Raw genomic sequence first — 16,898 nt, forward strand, 5'->3', positions numbered from 1 at the left:
AAAGCATATCATGAAAGGTTTCGGGTTTGTTTATTTGTCTTTAATAATATAACAGTTCAGTGTTCATGTAGTGATTTCCTCTGAATGTTTCAGGGTACTTCACTGGGATGGGAACATAATGCTCCTCTTCTAGGGTGAGGGAAATGAGCACAGCAAAGGGAAGAGACTTACAAGAGCGTGGCTGAGAAACCAGTTTCTTTGTTATGTTGCCCTCTGCTTTTTCCCATTAGCAACACTTCCCAGTTTGGTTATTCTGTAGGCTTTTGTCTTCTCTGTAGGATGGTTATAGCATGAGGATGGATATGCCTTATAGTAAGCAGTTAGTAGTACCCTTCTTGATGAATTTGAAGTTGCTCGACTAAACTCCACGTTTGGTGTCCACAGCTGACAGCCCCCCTGGACACGAGGCACAGACATCCCTGTCTGCGCTACACCAAAGTAAGAAAACCTTCAATCTTCAGTTTTTTTCTCTATTTTTCTCACTTAGAAACCCAGCAGGTTCAGACCTCAGATCATTAAAACAAATGGCCCTATACTAAAATGCCATCTCTGCCCGTTGGATTCCCCCGTGTTTCCCCTATCAAGCAAATGACACCTGCGAGCTTCGGTTCTGTGTTCTCCCATCGGCAGTGTCCAGGTGCCTCCGCCTGCCCCGGGGCAGGTTTCTTCCTTTTTCCATCTGCTGAGAGAAGGTGACGATGTCCGTACAGAGAGGGGTTGTATGGAAAAACAGTTGGAAAAGGGCTAGAGATCTTGGGGAACCACATGGTGTTACTAATCCTCTGGCTTTCCAAAGACTTGTCATCACAAATAAGAGTTTTCCACTTTCAGGGGGAGGAGGGAAAAAGAAAAAAGAAGGAAAGAAATTAACCTGTGGTGTGATGACAGAGATTTCTATAAATCACACCGCGTTTCCCACTGGTGCTAACGGCCAGCCAGACCTGAGATGGCCAAGTTTCTGCAGGTCGAGTACGTTACAGGGAGCTTAAAAATACATCCACAAGTCTTTAGCTGCCTTTGCTGGTGCATGAGGCTTTTGAAGTTAAGAAGTTTTGTACGTCACGGGATGGCCAATGGGGAGGGGATGTTATTCCCATTTTTCCCATTTCTTTCCCATTTCTTCTGGAAGGGTGCCAGCCAGCCCCCAAAACCTGGATTCATTTTGCATTTGTGAGTAAAACCTCCATGGGAATAAATAACCTACTAGAACAAGCTTCTGTCCAAAACATCCAATTAAGAAGTTATCCTTTCAAATTTCTCCTGTGGCAAGTATTTGCTATGACCTTAAAAAACACAGTTTTCAACAACGTTTCACGATGTGTTTGCCTTTCGGTTTGGCAAGAGGCTTCAGAGCCGCTCGGATGGTTTTCCACTGCTCAGCTTGTGCAGAGAAGATGAAGGTCTGCCTTTGAAGTCAGCAGTGTCCCCATAAATGACTCCCACATGATTTCGGAAGTGTGTTAGGGTGTGGTGATGTTGGGATTTTTCATGGTATGTTTATTAGGAAAATTTAAACCAGTTTTTCTGAGGTTTTTCATTTCTTTGAATGATGCTCTTAAAAGGGGAGTTGCTCCTTTCCTAATTACATGTCATTGTTTATTTTCTTGTAAGTCTTAAAAGAATATTGTAGCCATGTAATGCAGGGGAGCAAAATAAATTATTTGTAATATTAGGGTAAATATAAGAAACTGAATAATATTTTGTACTTTAACTAAGATTTACCTTAGAGCTCATGTTCTCTGTTGACTAATTGTGTGTCAGTGCATTTACATAACCGCTCTCTCTGTAAAGTATAAATGTTGGCAGCCAAAAATACAAAGGAAAAAGAATCCTGTTTTGAAGAGCGTAGTGTACATATTGCAGTGGGATGTAGAAGTTTCAACAGGGGCGAAATGGAGACAGCGTGGCCCATTTTGCCCTGTGTACAAAGCTATGCTTTCCACCCAGCACACACAGTGTGTTTTTTCCATTAAAAATTGCTTAGTATTCTGGGTTCGGAGCCAGTTTCCTCTTCTGTAATCCACATATCACCGTTGCATGTGTTGGTAGTGGTACATCTGGTGCGACCTGGTTTTACCAACGTTCAACGCTAGCAGTAGTATATAAGATTTTCCCAGCTGCAGTTGAAGTCAAGCTCCTCGTTATTTCATTATTCTCTCTTCCATGAAGTTGGTATGAGTATTCATGGTGTAACATAGAATCAACAACCAGTAGAAAGAGAGTTTTTTTGTTTTTTGTTTTTTTTCCCAAAAAGCACTAGAGAGAGTTATAAGTATGTTGGAAATCATTGGGGAAAATCACTTTCTAACTATTGACATTTCAGTAGCAATCTAATGAGGTTCTTAGGTTTTTCTAGTATGTAATATAGAGGAGTGATTAAAAAAGATTCAGAAACAGGGAAGTTGGTGTTTTTTTTTTTAACTTCCCTGCAATATGACTTGAAAGAAATATGTATCCCTGTTGACTTCGTGGTTGTCCAGCAATCTGATCAGAGCTGAGCTCTGCTCTACAGAAAGGCTGGGTACTTTTCCCACTCCCTTTTCTGCCCCCCATACCTAACCAAAGATTTCCATACACCACTCTGAAGAACGGGGAAGCATTTCCCAGACAGCATTCATGGTCTCCTTTACTAAACAGGCAGAATTTAGAAGAAGTGGGAGGAACAGAGGAGTTCCGTGGAGAGGAAAGGAAAAAGAGCAAAGCCATCTGCCCCTGACCCCACACCCCTGCTTTATTTTCCATGTAAATGGCAAAGTCATCCTGCCTCCTGCTCTGCATGTAGATGTTCAGTCGAGCTATATTTTCATAAGATTATTCATCCCAGTAATGTTTGAAAGCTTTCCCACAATACACAAAGTTTTGCCTGCCCACATACTTTATTCTCAAGCCTTGGGAGGGATAAAGATTTTCTTCTTCGTTTGCTTGTAGGTTTAAGATTTCGCCCTTCTCTGCCACTAAACCAAGCTTGATTCTGATTTTCAGTGTCATCATTTTGTCTGTAACCTAACACTCAGCTAATACCAGAACCCAGATTTCCAAGACTCTTCACTCTTACAACAAGATTGGCTCCACCTTGAGGAGTTAAAAAGGCCAGATAGTGGGATGAGAAGAGATGGGAACAACCTCTAGCACCTCTTGGCTCTCCAGCCAGCAGAAACACCTCTTAGTGGATAGGCAGCGAATATCTTAGCACATCTCATCCATCTGCAAAAATTGTCCTAGAAACTTCCGAGACAGGATTGCTGTACTTCTGCCCTGCTCCTCCTGACTCCTGGTGAATTGCCTAAATTAAACCTGAAGTGCTGCAGTGGTCAGGCTCCTTCCCCGGCCAGTTGTGGAAGTTCCTAACCTGCTCAGTGCTCTGTGTTTCCCTCCGTGCTGCAGAAAACAGCTTTGTCACCTCTTTGACCTCCAGCTCGGTGAAACCTTTCCATGTGAGGAAAGCAAAAAGTCGGGTACAGTCCTTCATAGACAGTCGACAGCTTCTCCATATGATTTCTCCTGGCTCAGTTGGTGCAGAGGTAGGAGGCGAGCCCACCAAGTCACCCCAGCAGCATCCCATTAATCCCAGCACGCAGCCAGATGCGGAGGGCTGACCACCCTGCCCTGAGCATGCCCAGCACCCAAGAGCTGTGTTTGTGTAGATGCTGGTTGTGTTTCCACTGCGGTCTGCATCTTTCCACCAGCTCGCTGCAGCTGTATTTGGGAACTGGAAAATTGCGTGATCCAAAGTGCCTGGTGAAGCAGATCCTTCCAGCCTCGCGTTGTAGGGAAACAAGTGTCACACCATGCAGAAGTGCCTCTGCGCATGTCAGCCGAGCGCTTTTTTCAGCGTGATGGCAGAGTGCAGAAATTTCAAAAGGAATCAGGCAATTAAATTTCGAACCAACATCTCTTCTGTTTGTTAGGAATTCATCATTTCACATAGATGCAATGTTTCATTGTGTGTTGCATGTCTTATATATAAACAGTTTCATTTTAATTTTTTAATATTGTCTTTCCCAGTTGTTGGGATTTTTTTTCTTCCTTTTCTGGACAGGTTATACATATGCTAATAGAAATATGCCTATTATTTGAAGCATAGTTCTGCTTGTCAATGAAGCTTCATTAACACCGTTATCACTGCCTGACATTTATCTTATAATTTTCCAGAGTTGACTGTTACATCTCCATGGAAACCCAAATTGCAATTGAAACAAGTGAGATAATAAAGGCATCCATAGAGGATTGACAGTATGCAAGCCCACAGTGTTTGCAGGCTACATTTGTTTATAGTTCCTTAGATAAATCTATTGCAGTGGAGATTTTTATTACCTGTCTCCTGTCTTTCTATGCTGCTTATTGCAAGGTTTAGAGCAACAGTTTTTTATTTTGCTTTTTAATTAGAGCAATAAATTATTGGGCTCATCAAGGAAGGTCAGAGCATTGAAGATATAAATTCTGGTGCGGTTTTTGGGGGGCGAAATATGGAGGTTTTTATAGATGATTTTGGCATTATGTAGACTGATGCATTCTGAGATTGATTTGGGAGTTTGTTTGAAGCAGCAAAAACTTACGATTGCGGACTCTTGATTTGCTGACTCTTTCAGTATGCAAGAAAGATTTTTTTTTCTATACCTAAGGACTTGAGCTCTCTAAGTTCATGACTCTAAATCAATTTAGATGGTGCCTCAAAGCATAGAGTCATGAAACTGGAGTGGGTCCAGAGTGAATTAATCTGAAATTAATTTGATTTTGAAAGGCTCCATCTGGCTGTGTTTGGAAAAGGCATTTAGACAGATATATAAACAAATGATCATCTGTATTCTATATGCCAGATGTGGTGTCAAAAAAAAAAATGAAGAAATGGTTTAAAAAAAAATCAGCTGAGGGGGATTTTGCTATAACGATGCTCAACTTGTTAAAATTACAATTGCATCATACTTTGGACAATAATCTTTTCATATATTCTGATTTGTAGAAGGGGGGAATAAGAGCAAGCCTGATAGGATATTTTGTTTTAAGTAAGAAAATTGAATGTCACAGCTTGCTTTAATTGTCTATTTCAGATCTCCCATATATAAGCCCAGCTAACTGAAATTGGCAGGATCCTTAACAAGAGCAGTGCTGTGATCTTCCATTCCCTTTTTAAGGGAGCTATTTAGGTAAAGCAGCCTTGTCAGCCACGAGCTGTTGGCCTCCCTCTCTTTTGACTTATGCTTTTGGGCCCTACAGAACCAGCTCTCTGTGCTCCGTGAAGCTCAGCAGCGAGCGGGTACAAGCGGGTACACACATGGGTGCCAGGCTGAAAATATGTCATGCTGTAAAGTACTTCCTGCAATAATCGTTTGGTTTTAGTACACTGAAACCTCTGCTGTGTTTCCAAACAAATGCCTGGAGGATTCCTTCCCATCTTCTCCATCCCTCCCCAGCTCCAGGACACGATTTGCCATGAAGTAGGCAAGTCCTTTCAAACCACACAAGAACTTGCAGGTAACTGCCAGCCTGCACATAAAGCCTGCTGAAATTGTCACGTCATTAATTACTACATAAAAATATATATTTTTTAAGCCTTCATTATTGCTTTTGATGTTTCTGGGGGCAAAAGAAAGGAGGAAGTTGAGTAGCAACTTAGTACATTTTGATTAGTAGGTGTGGAGAGAGAGACTGATGTTGTTGACAAGAAAACAGATGGTCCTACGTGTCCTGAATTTTAAAAGCCTGGTGCTATTCTAATGTGGTTGTTGGCATGTCACAAATATATAAGCATTTGGTTGTAATCAAATCCTTTTTTTTTTTTTAAAGTAGCATCAATAAATGTTTCTTTGTATTCTTCAAATAAGCAAATTCTTCAAATAGAAGTATTCTTCACTGCAAATATGCGTAAAGCAAAGCATTGATAATCCACACCATTAATATTGAGCAGTCAGCCACTTGAAACTCTACTTCATAGGAAAAATGGTGTCAGTCGGTGCCCCAAAACTGTAATTTCATTGTGCAAGTGCTTCAGTTCTCTCTCTGGCCCTGTCCAACTTACAGAAATGTGGAGAGGGCCCCTTTGCAATTTGAGTCCAATTTAAACGTAACATAGATTTTGCACAAAAGGACAACCTCTGCTCCAAGGAGATTACAGTGAGAAACATCAGTGTGGGGTACAGTAAAAGTGGAACAGAAAGTCACAGTCGCTGCTCATGAGCATCGTAGTTGGGATGAACTGCCACGGTTCTCATCATAACAGAGATTAATTTAGAGATGGAAAAATGATAAACAAGAAGCCTTTTTTAATGCTAACCTGTCCACGTCAAAGCCAGATGTGCAGACATCCACCTGTTAGTTGGCCAACAGAAAACAGATATTCAAACGTCACACCTTTGGTATTTATTGGTAATGTCCAAACTCTTGTGTTACTTTTTTTTTTCCTGCTGCGTGGAGTTAGAAATGCACCAACCTTACACCTGACGGAGACAGACCCAAGCTTGTTTACAGGTTTAATGTACAGAGAAAATTCTGCTCAGGAAGCAAAACTGACTTCTTGGGTGGTTGCCTAAGCTGAGCTGTCTAGCAGAATGGTGATGCCTGGAGGACCTCATCCAGCCTTGAATTAGTTAGTTCCCAAAGCCTGCAGGAAAGGCTGGAAGATAAAGGCTGGGCCTAATACACAGCCTGCCGGTGCAGATCTCCAAGCATTTTTCGTCATTCTTATCATGTGTCCTTAGAAATGAGTGATCCTCATCCCTCCACCTGAACAAGACGGGGGTCAAACCCAAGAAAGTAAGGGTTGGGGTGGGTTTGGCTTTCTTCAGCTGTTAAAGGGCAGCCATCCTTTACCAAGCATTGGGCTTCTAGTTTAAGTTCAGTAAAATCAACAGGCTAGCATAGGCAAATATTTAAATATGCTGAAAGTAGACCATTATAAGTTTTATCAGCATAAACAGAAAGATACTACCCAGTCCTGACCTGTACAGATGGCGCGTTTAATTGTTTGCTGCCACTATTGGATGAACTAGTAATGATATTTTAATTGGTTTCCAAAATAGAGGACTTGAAAAAACAGCTCTTCTTCTCTCTGTTTATCTTCCCTTCTGCACTCATTCTTTCCCTTGTCTCTGTGTATATACATGTGTGTAGTCTAAATATAAAATATATATTTTAATTTGTGTAAGTTCTGTCCATGTGGAGCACATGCATATCACTAAGCACTACTGCATGTTCCAAAAAATAATTTGCTGCTAAAACAGAGGTCCATACACTAGCGGTAAGAGTTGAGACAGCTTGAAGCCACTACACTGAATATAATTTTTTTTAAGATATCTGTGATTATGAGTTTTTTTTGTTTGTTTGTTTGTTTTTTTCTGAAGGTGTGATATAGCAGATGTGCAAAGCTTTTGCAGAGTTACTGCATCTTGACTCTGCGGTTCTAGGAAGCATTACCGCTGGTTTTAAACACATATGCAAAGGATGTTCACAATTCGGTTTGCAACCCCAGGCTCAAATCCAAGTGTTTTGGAATGGAGGTGGTGCAGCAACCAAGAGGCCAAGCACTGGAGCTGCCACTGGCCTCTAGAGGTAAATAGTTAGCAGTGAGCCTGGGGGAGGTTGTAGCCAGGTCAGGACAGACACGACCTCGTTAGCTTTGGTGAGCACAACTCAGGGCTAATTTTAGGAAGTCAACAAGCCTTGGCACAAAGGAGTGTCTGTGCTCTAATCTGCGCCACAAGTGCAGAAGGTAATTGCATTTTAACATAGCTATTATTATGATTTCCATACGTATCCTTGATTCCTTCCTGTAATACTAATGAGGAATCTCTGAAGAATAATGTGTTGTACCTCAGGTGTATTCAGCTCTCTCCTGATGCTGTATGTGTGTGGTTCAGTACTTTTCCCATGTCACTTTTAGCATCATGCATTCTGACCCAGCTGTTTGAGAGATGCCTTCCCTCTGCTTCTCCTTCTCCCAGCCGGAATGTGTTTCCCATCAAGAAAAATTTCAGTGTAGGAAAAGGGTTTTTTTTCCTCAGATTTTCACATCAGTCCTCCTCGGTGACAGGATGCTACTTCCTCACCCTACGGAAAATTTGCGTTTAAGGCATGAAAGGGATCACATGTACTAAATTTGGAATTGATCAGGACACAAGCAGTCCCTTCTAGGGGACCAACGTTTTACCACGGTTTGTATGAGGCAAAATACAGAGAGAGTTAGCAAACCTGAGCTACAGCTAAACACCGACTCCATCAGAAAAAAAATGACTGTGAAATTTAGATCACTTGTCAAGGCAGAAAAAAAAGACTCCATTGTCTTAAGCAACATTATGCTTTTACAGATAATTTCTGCAGACGTGGAGGCAATGGGAGAAAAAACATCTTTGCATTTACCATTCAGGGCTTACATGAGCACTTGAGTATTATTAGCTATTGACAAGAATAAAATCTCCGCATTGGATGCCAGGTATTAAAAGCCATGAGAATTGTTCGTGTGGTTCATGTGGTGTGTGCGTGCAAGTGCTGTTGCTCTCTGCTGGATGGATGAAGAATTACTCGGCTCTTTGTTCAGGCTTTATGGGTCTGTAAGACGGAGTAAGAGAGAATGTTGTCTGAGCTCAGAGTTTCGGTACCCCTCCTGAAATTGCAGTTGGCCTTCTAGCGTAGCAGAAACCCAGCTGAGCAAGTCATGCAGCCGCCAGAAGTTGTCACCCTGCCTCTGGGCGCGGGGAAACCTGGAGAAAATTACTTTGTAGGCATTGCTGCATGTGCGGGACTCGTCCCGCTGTGAGCTGCGGCATTAATCGGGCACGATGTCAGAGTCATTCAGCAGCTGCCGGTATGGATATGTGTAACTTAATAATTATTATTGTTATTCTTACTAGTGGTTTATAGTTGTGCCAAAACCTGTACAAGACACAGGAGCAGCTAACGATTTATGAAACTTCATCTTTCCTCTGAGCTGCTGTTGAGCTACTGCCCGGTGAAAACACTGATGGGCCAGAAAGCTTCTGGATATTAACTTTTTTTTCCCAAAAAACCACAGAGACCTGGTCATTTGTGGCTTAAAAATATAGAACGGCTTCTTTTTGTTTTCTCTCGTTTTGTTTTGTCAGAGGTTCTGGCCCTCATTTTGCTGGCCGAAATCCAATTTAGGTAATTACATTCTGTGTCTCTAAATCCCAACCCCCTGCAGTTTCCAATGGGGTATGGTATTGTTCTACCCTTCCTGGCTGAAATTGTTGTGCGATAATGCTCCATGTCATTAAACAGCTGCCGTCTGTCACCTTACGATGAAGCCATTCCTCTCTAAACAATGAGTTTATAAAGCCCTTTTGGGTCCTTCCGGATAAAATTTGCTCGTAAGCCAGCAGTTACGATTTTCAAGCACGGTAAGGTGATGGTCGTTGTCTCTTCTGCCAGCAGTTGGAGTCCGTCGGAGTGGTGGTGTCCCTTCGGTCAGCTCGTGCGGTACCCTGGCAGCTCGGATGGAAATATCTGTTGCTGTAAAACCTTGATGTTTCCGTGCTAGGTTGGATTTAGTGGGCTTTACACTTGCAGCCTGTTCCTTAGCATGTTGTCGTTGTCGTTTTGGTGCTTAGGAATGAAATGTTCTTCCAGGGATGTGCTGTTTGGTCGCGTACCATCGGACGAGAAAAAGGCAAATCTCCAACAAAACAGCAAAGCCATTAAAGTAGGGTGAGGACTGCGAGAGGAATTGACCAAAACAGAAGAACGGGAAGTGTTCTGGACAGGATTACAAAGGGATTGAAAACACGGGTGTGATGCAAACCCATTCAGTCCCAATAAAAACGGGTTTTCAGCACCTGGCTTGACACCTAGTTTGTGAACGGGAGTGAGTTGGGATTAATGCCAAAGATCTTAACAGTGATGAATTTAAGAGGGTCCCTCTTGATCCAGACTTTGTTTCTGAAGCCTGCCTCTCTCTCTCAGTAGCGGTCAGGTCACTTCAGCAGCTTGGCCGTAATTACAGACATGAATGGGAGAGGCAGAGAAGGCATCCAGTGGGTTTTGCCGGGGCCCCTGCTTAAGCAGCAGCGATATTAAAACAATCTCTGGCTCCTCAAGGAGTGGCCCTGTCAACTTGCTGAAATGATGGAATGGTAGTTAGGTTATTAGAAGGAAAATTGGCACAAATTGAGAGAGAGGATGCTCTGGCAGTGACCACAAGCAGCCAGCGACTCAGTGGCTTAATCTCTGCCCTCGGGCTGCTCTCTCCAATACAGATGACACCTTGTCAGCAAAGATGATGTGCTGGGTCACCCCAGAGTCCAATGGGCTAAATTGGCCACAGAGGGAAGGGTTGCTGCGGCGTAGAGACAGCAAGCCACATAATCTAATTCTTCTTTTTTTTTTTTTTCATATATATATGTCATCATTTGGGTACTGACAGTAATTGTCAAGGGATTCTCTTCTCATTAGTGTCCCCTAGCCGCAGCTAGCTCTGTGCTCGTGCTTTCAAGAAGTAGTCCTGAGCTTTTGCAAGGATTGCTTTGGCTCCTCTCGGAAAGTTTCACCCATCGTTTCTCTTCTGTGTTGTTACTTCCTGCGTAAAGCGAGAGGGGGAGATGGGGAAGGAAGGAGTTGCTTCCTCCGAGAGCACTGCGGTGGCAGGGAGAAGTAACAAAACCCCTACGGTTGCTGGCGACTAAGAGGTCGTAGTGCTGAGCAGCTCCTGCCAGCGGGTGAAGATGAAGGCTGGGGGAGGAGAAAGGAACTCATCTCTAGCAGAGACTGGTTGGGAGGGGATCAAAAATATTGATTGGTTGGATTTTGCACTCACTTGAAGAAGCTCGGTGACAGCTGAACCGTCAGGCAGGTGTGCTTAATGTTTGCTGTTCCTCGAGTACACTGCAGATCTGTAAAATATATAAAATAATCTGATTTTTTTTTCATTGTTATCTCCCTATTGTTTTATCCACTTATTTGGTTTGTCCAAGTGGGCTGTAGTCGTATAGCTACTGCCGGCGCTGGGTAAGGATGCTCCTGCAAGTGTCATTGGTGTGACAGCACTGTTGCACTCCTTAAAACCCCAATAGAGGTGGGAACCATTCCTCCGAGATGCTTGGTAGCCTTCGTTTGCACTGAAGTCAAAGGAAATGTAACGTAGCAAGGAGCCGGCTGTGCCCTCTCCACGGGTTCAACTTGTTTATCCCCCCCCACAAAACGTTGGCAGCTCAGCCCTGCGGTAGGAAAGAATTATAGAGAAAAGTCTTAAGTTATGCTTGCTTTTTCCTAAATCTGCAGGAGTTAGCGGATTGGCAGAGCTGTCAGAGGATGGTGGAATTAAAGCTGGAGAAGTTTTAATGACTTGCCCAAGTTCATTCAGGCAGTGAGTGACACAGCCTGTCCCCCGGAGCGTTGTGTCACTGCACACAGCAGCCTACACCTGCAGTCAGGGTGTTTAACCATCGTTACCCAATAAAACATTTCAGGAATATGATCAATGTAATTCCACTTCTGCCCCCCCGAAGTAAAGACAGTGCGTAAGCGTTGTGTTGAATTAGAAGAGATCTAACCCGTGCCTGAACCTCAAGCTCAAAGCAGGAACTTGATGGTAATGGGGCAATTAACCTGAGTAAACAGTTAGAAGTGTTAGGTTTTGTGGTTTCCTCCAAATTGTCTTGTTAGTGATGGAAATTGTAGTGCTCTCGGTGGTAAAGGTGCTGTGGGTAAAGGAATAAGCAAAGGAATAAACTTGTTCTTTATTAAATATGACCTCTGCTGTAATTTAGGGCTAACATAGTAATTATGTGTGGATTTCTTAAGGAAGAGATCCAACAGAGAGACTAGATGAAGGGCATAATTTGAAAAGGAACTCATTTCATTTTTTAATGTAAACAAAGCAGAGAATAAATGAAGCGAAAAGTGAAGCTGATTTCTGAAGGAAAATACTTGCCTGAGTACAGGACAAAGACAGTGGCTGCGCAGCTCAGCCTTGTCTTTGCAGGTCCAAAAGAGTGTATGAGCATTTTCCTTGGCTATTTTAAGCTATGGGGCTGCATTTTTACTTTTTCTTCCTGCTAGGAAGGTTGTTTAATGCACTGGGTTTTACATAAACAAGTAGGAAATCAAATGGCAGAGTGGTTTTTCCAGAGGTCTAAATGCCACATAGGTGCCTAGTACCCCCCAAAGTCTTGAACGTTGCTCCCATCGGGCATCACTCAAGTGAGTCAGGGGTTTTTTGTCTCTTGGAGTTTGGGGTGTGGGTTATTTTGGGATTTTTTTGTCTGTTAAGTATTAGGTGTGTGTGGAAAATAGAGCTTGTAATGCCTGGAGAAATCACGATGGCTGCATCGGTGTGCTTGGGACCTGTAGAGCATCTTCAAACAAAGAGCAAGCGTAAAACAAGCGAGGGCATTTGTGCATGAAACATAATAGAAAAGGCTGGGCCAAATCCTTCAGTCTCTTATTCAGGCAAGGCTCCCAGTAGGGTCAATAGGAATTTTGTCTAATAAATGAGTGTGATAAATCCCATTGTCTGTTGATCAGTGTTAAAGACACTTCAGAAGTGGCGATCCAGCTTCTTGTTGTTGGTTTAAAATCTGCCTTTAATATGATTTTCTCCTTCCTGCAGTGAGTAGGGAAAGTGCAAAAGTTTATATAGGCATATTAATATGTTCAGGTGTGTTGTTCTTTCAAGGAGATGAAGCATGGAAGACTAAATAATTTGTCTTTGCACGTTACAACTGTGATGACACAAAGATGTTTTTTTCTTGCCATTCTTATATTTCCTTTTTTCACGTGTGTAATATTATTTGGGTCTGGTCGTGCAGGTTTGGGGCTCTTCAAGCCCTCCTGTGGGCACTCGCCCTGACCAATTGTCAAATGGAGAACTTGTAATTAAAGCCAAGTTTTTTTCATAGTGGCAGGTGGCTCCGAGACGCCTGAAGTTTGGGATGAGCAGCGTTCAGCATTGCTGCACGCACGCCTTCTTACCCCTTTCCCCGGTGGGAAGATGGGAGGAGCACTCTGAAAGTCACATCTCATTAGCGTTCTTTCTTCAAATTTGAGCATCAAAAAACGATCATCATTACAGAATCTCTAGCCAAAGAATTAATTGCAATGGTTGCCCTTAATAATCAATAGCGGCACAAGGGTATTTTAATTTATTCTTTAATTCAGTGTTCCTGTTCAGTATTTAAAATGTTTTGTTTTCCTTAGAAAAGTACGACTCTTCCTAAATCATAGTATGTCATATGTCTCACAGAGCAGGGGTTTTTTGGTTAAGTGCTTTTCCCCAGCAAAAGTGTCGAGCTGTTTTGAACTTAGACGGACATCTGGAGATCAGATAGGGTAGAAATTTACGGGGTGTGAAAAATTTCAAACACTTAATGTCCTTTTCATGGAGAAAAACTTTCTGAAGCAGCATTTTAGTTCTCGGAGTGAAGTAGGCAATCTTGCCACTGCTTTCTCCTTTTGAATTGTGCATTTTTTGTGTGCCAGGGTGCAATAAACAATGTGCTTTGGACTGGCACTCTGCAGACTGCTTTTTCCTTTTTAAAGAGCGTAGGCAACTAATCGGCAGCGACCAGCCGCATAGCTGGAGTGTTTTCCATTCTAGGCAATATCATACTAATTTGATGCACACATGGATGCTTCACACAATCTGCAAATTCATCGCTGGCATCTTGCATTAGTCATCTGACAGATTGCCAAGTGTTTCATATTCCTTTCATGTGACTTTATTACAAAACACGCACACACACACCAGCACTGTCTTATTTCTGCCAGTAGCCAGTTTAGTGAGAATTCACTGCAGTTCTGTTTACAACAGCCATGGAGAGAAATCTGCGCTTCCTTGCAACTCTCCTCCACTTTAAAATGCAAAAGTACCAGTCTGCATTGTGCAGCTCTCTTCTTATATAATGACATTAAGCAGCAGCCTGCAGAGAAAACCAGACTCAATGAAAAATGTAATCGCGTTGTTTTTTGTTCATAATACTTATGCTATTAATTAAATAGCAATTTTTTTTTCTGCTGTGTGCCAATTGACATCATCTTCTGCATCTAGTGCACATGAAAACTGCGTAGTCTCCTAACTTGCCTTTTCTTTTCATCTCCTTTTCCACTTTCTAGTAACGGCACAGCTAACAAGATGAATGGAGCTTTGGATCATTCAGACCAACCAGACCCAGATGCCATTAAGATGTTTGTTGGACAGATTCCCCGTTCATGGTCGGAAAAAGAGTTAAAAGAACTTTTTGAGCCTTACGGAGCTGTCTACCAGATTAATGTTCTCCGAGACAGAAGTCAGAACCCTCCCCAAAGTAAAGGTACAGTAGTTGTACTTTGTTTACTTTCAGGGATTTTTTTTTCAATGCTCTCACTTTGTTTTAGGATTTCCAGAGAGGTTTGTATCTGGGCTGTTTTGAAGCATACTGTGTCGAGCTATGCAGCAGTCCTAAGAGGAGAGAACTCCTGAATACCTATCGATTACTGTCTTCCTCTTCTTCTTAAATTGCAGTTTAAATATCTGTTATCTGGAAGCGAGCATTCCAACTGTGCAAAAAATAACAAAAGATTGCCGTCCCTGTTTAAATTATTATTGCCAAGAGACATGGAAACCTGAACGGTCACTTTCCCAGGATTAGCTCATGAAAAATATAATTTTCTACTTCCTTTCGTTTCCTCTCTTTGCATCCCAGGTGGGAATAATTTTCAGGATACAGAAGGGGAGAAAGGGTAGCAGTGGGCTTTTGCTACATCATTGCTCCAGAAGCAATAAAAATTAAAAAACAGTCACCCTGCCCTTTTGTGAAAATTTGATTTTTTTTTTTTTTTTTTTGCAGTCATGTTAAAGGATTGATTTTTGGCACTAGTGTTTTTCTAAAAGAAAAGGCTTTTTTTTTTTCTTTCTGCAGTTTTTCGCTCACGTATAAAGTATTTGTCCTTTGCTTTCTTTAACTGTATGTCTGTGCATATTTAGGCATGTGACAATTCTGTGTACTATAGTTATGTAAGTATAGCATAGGCTTACACGTAAACTTAAAGTGAATATTTTGTTTCACACGATGCTTTTTCTCTCTACCTAGTATACTTCCATTTACACTTTGGGATTTTCAAGTTTCGTGTATTAAGTTATTGCTAGCATTGCAAATAATTAGCACAGCTCAGAGGTACAGCCAGCTGTGCGGGCGTTGTGAGATTACTCAGTAGTTATTCATTCTTAGTCCTCTCCTACCACTGCTTCTAAAAACCTTTATGGAGAATATCATAAAACGATTTTGTGGGCTAGCAGCTCGCTACCGGTGCAAAGCAGCACTCCTGAGGTTTCCAGTTCAGCAAGAGGCGATTGCTGTCGCATGCAGCACGCAGCACAGCTCGGGTGCTCCTGCGCTTTTGTGCAAAGCGCTGCCCAGACTCAGCATTTCCTCCTTGCCCCAGTACGTGGCTGAGGATCTTCTCGGTGGTCTCCTCTTTGCTGCCCCAATTTAAGGGTTCTCGTGCTTTGAGTGATGTTTGGTTTGCCTGTGTGTGTCACTTCTGGTTAAAGGGACGTCTTTTTTTTATCTTGGCTTCACACCAGCATCGGGGAAGGGCTTCATGTTACCATACCTTGCTGCTTACCAAGTTCCGTATCAGACTACTCTCTCACACCAGTACTACAGAAGCAGAAGGTATTTTGTGTTGCAGTGTTTCAATGCAGTTCTGCTTTCAGCTCCCTCCATTCCCTAGAATTGATGTAGCCAAGCATGCACACCCCTGCTACGTTAGCACAGCGCCCTCACCAAGTGTCTTTTTGTTGTAATGCTGGATAGAAGACGGTATTAAGAGGTCAGGCAACTGGATTTTCAGCAGTCCAGGCTGCTACGGATGAGCAAACTCCTACTTAGTTTAAACCACTAAAATGATGAACTTTGAGACTCGCCCATTTAGAGAGAACTGATTCCTGGGCCACAGAAATGCCTTCCCACTAAGCAGTAAATGAAGTGGGAATGATACTGTGGTTAGACAGAAGAAAGTCATTGATTGCCGTTTCTGTGGTGTTTCCCATTACGTTGTACCTGTCTGTCAGGCAGCTGGAAGGCATAAGGATTAAACACAGGTCATGCAAACCATTGTAGACTAATTACGAAGGCTTGTAGTCCCCATATTCTATATTCATTTTGAAAGGTGGGTATGGGTTGTTTTGTTGCTGTTTCGGTATTTTTTTGCTTAGACTCTTTTCAGCTACTCCGAGATGATGCTTTTATGTCAGTTCAGACATTATATGTTTTAATAAGCAAATGAAATTAATCCTCAAGAAAGACAGAATAACCTTCAGACTTATATTTCCCTGACACAGCAGCAAGCTCCTCCGGTGGTCAGCCTTTCCTGTGGAAGCTCTGGAGCAGTGTGTCTCCATGCTGGCTCTGTCCTTCCTCCTGGCTGAGGCTGCCAGCAAGGTTGCCAGATATAGAAACCTCTTGAGTTTCGTGTGGGTATCTCTTGACTAGGAACGATTTGTGTTTTCTTAATCCAGTAGCACAAAGGATTCTGTGTGAGAGATTAAGATTCCGTTATAAACCAAAAAAAAATGGCCTGAAAAATGTTTGATAGTCTTTTTGTTGTCACGGTGCATGAGAAATTCATCACCTATACCATGTAAAAGGGTTTTAAAATGAATCTGAGTTTTGATTTTTTTTAGGGGCTGTGGGTGAATTCCATGGCCTCCTTCTGTGCAAACAGCCACACGAAACAACCTTTCCTATTTTGCTTGAGGTGGGTGGATTGGGGTAATCCAAAGCAGCTTCCTGCGCCCTGTCTCTGCATCACCTCCAGCCGTGGAACAGTGTGTCAGGAGGACGCTGGGTCAGGGTGGCAGCGGAAAAGTCTTTCTCCCGTTTCATTGCGTGGCCATGGTTGTGTGTCATGCCGGACATTCACAGGCTGATATCACTCAGATATTTTTTTTTCTTAATATTCTCGAAGCCATG

General features: G+C 42.5%; 1 protein-coding gene across 17 annotated transcripts in view; it reads left to right on the forward strand.

The window, feature by feature from the left end:
- CELF2 (CUGBP Elav-like family member 2) overlaps positions 1-16,898 on the forward strand; it is a 567,685-nt gene that overhangs the window by 417,723 nt on the left and 133,064 nt on the right. For 16 of the 17 annotated variants that reach the window (XM_080580950.1, XM_080580958.1, XM_080580956.1 and 13 more), the window contains one exon: positions 14,059-14,255. In XM_080580950.1, coding sequence (XP_080437076.1) covers positions 14,078-14,255 — 178 coding nt within the window. In that variant the 5' untranslated portion in view covers positions 14,059-14,077. Of the gene's footprint in view, positions 1-5,837; positions 13,896-14,058; positions 14,256-16,898 lie in introns of those variants that run through there. The other variant, XM_080580949.1, reaches the window with a different exon arrangement.

Source organism: Anser brachyrhynchus, assembly GCF_964034855.1.
Source record: "Anser brachyrhynchus genome assembly, chromosome: 1".
Lineage (NCBI taxonomy): Eukaryota > Metazoa > Chordata > Aves > Anseriformes > Anatidae > Anser > Anser brachyrhynchus.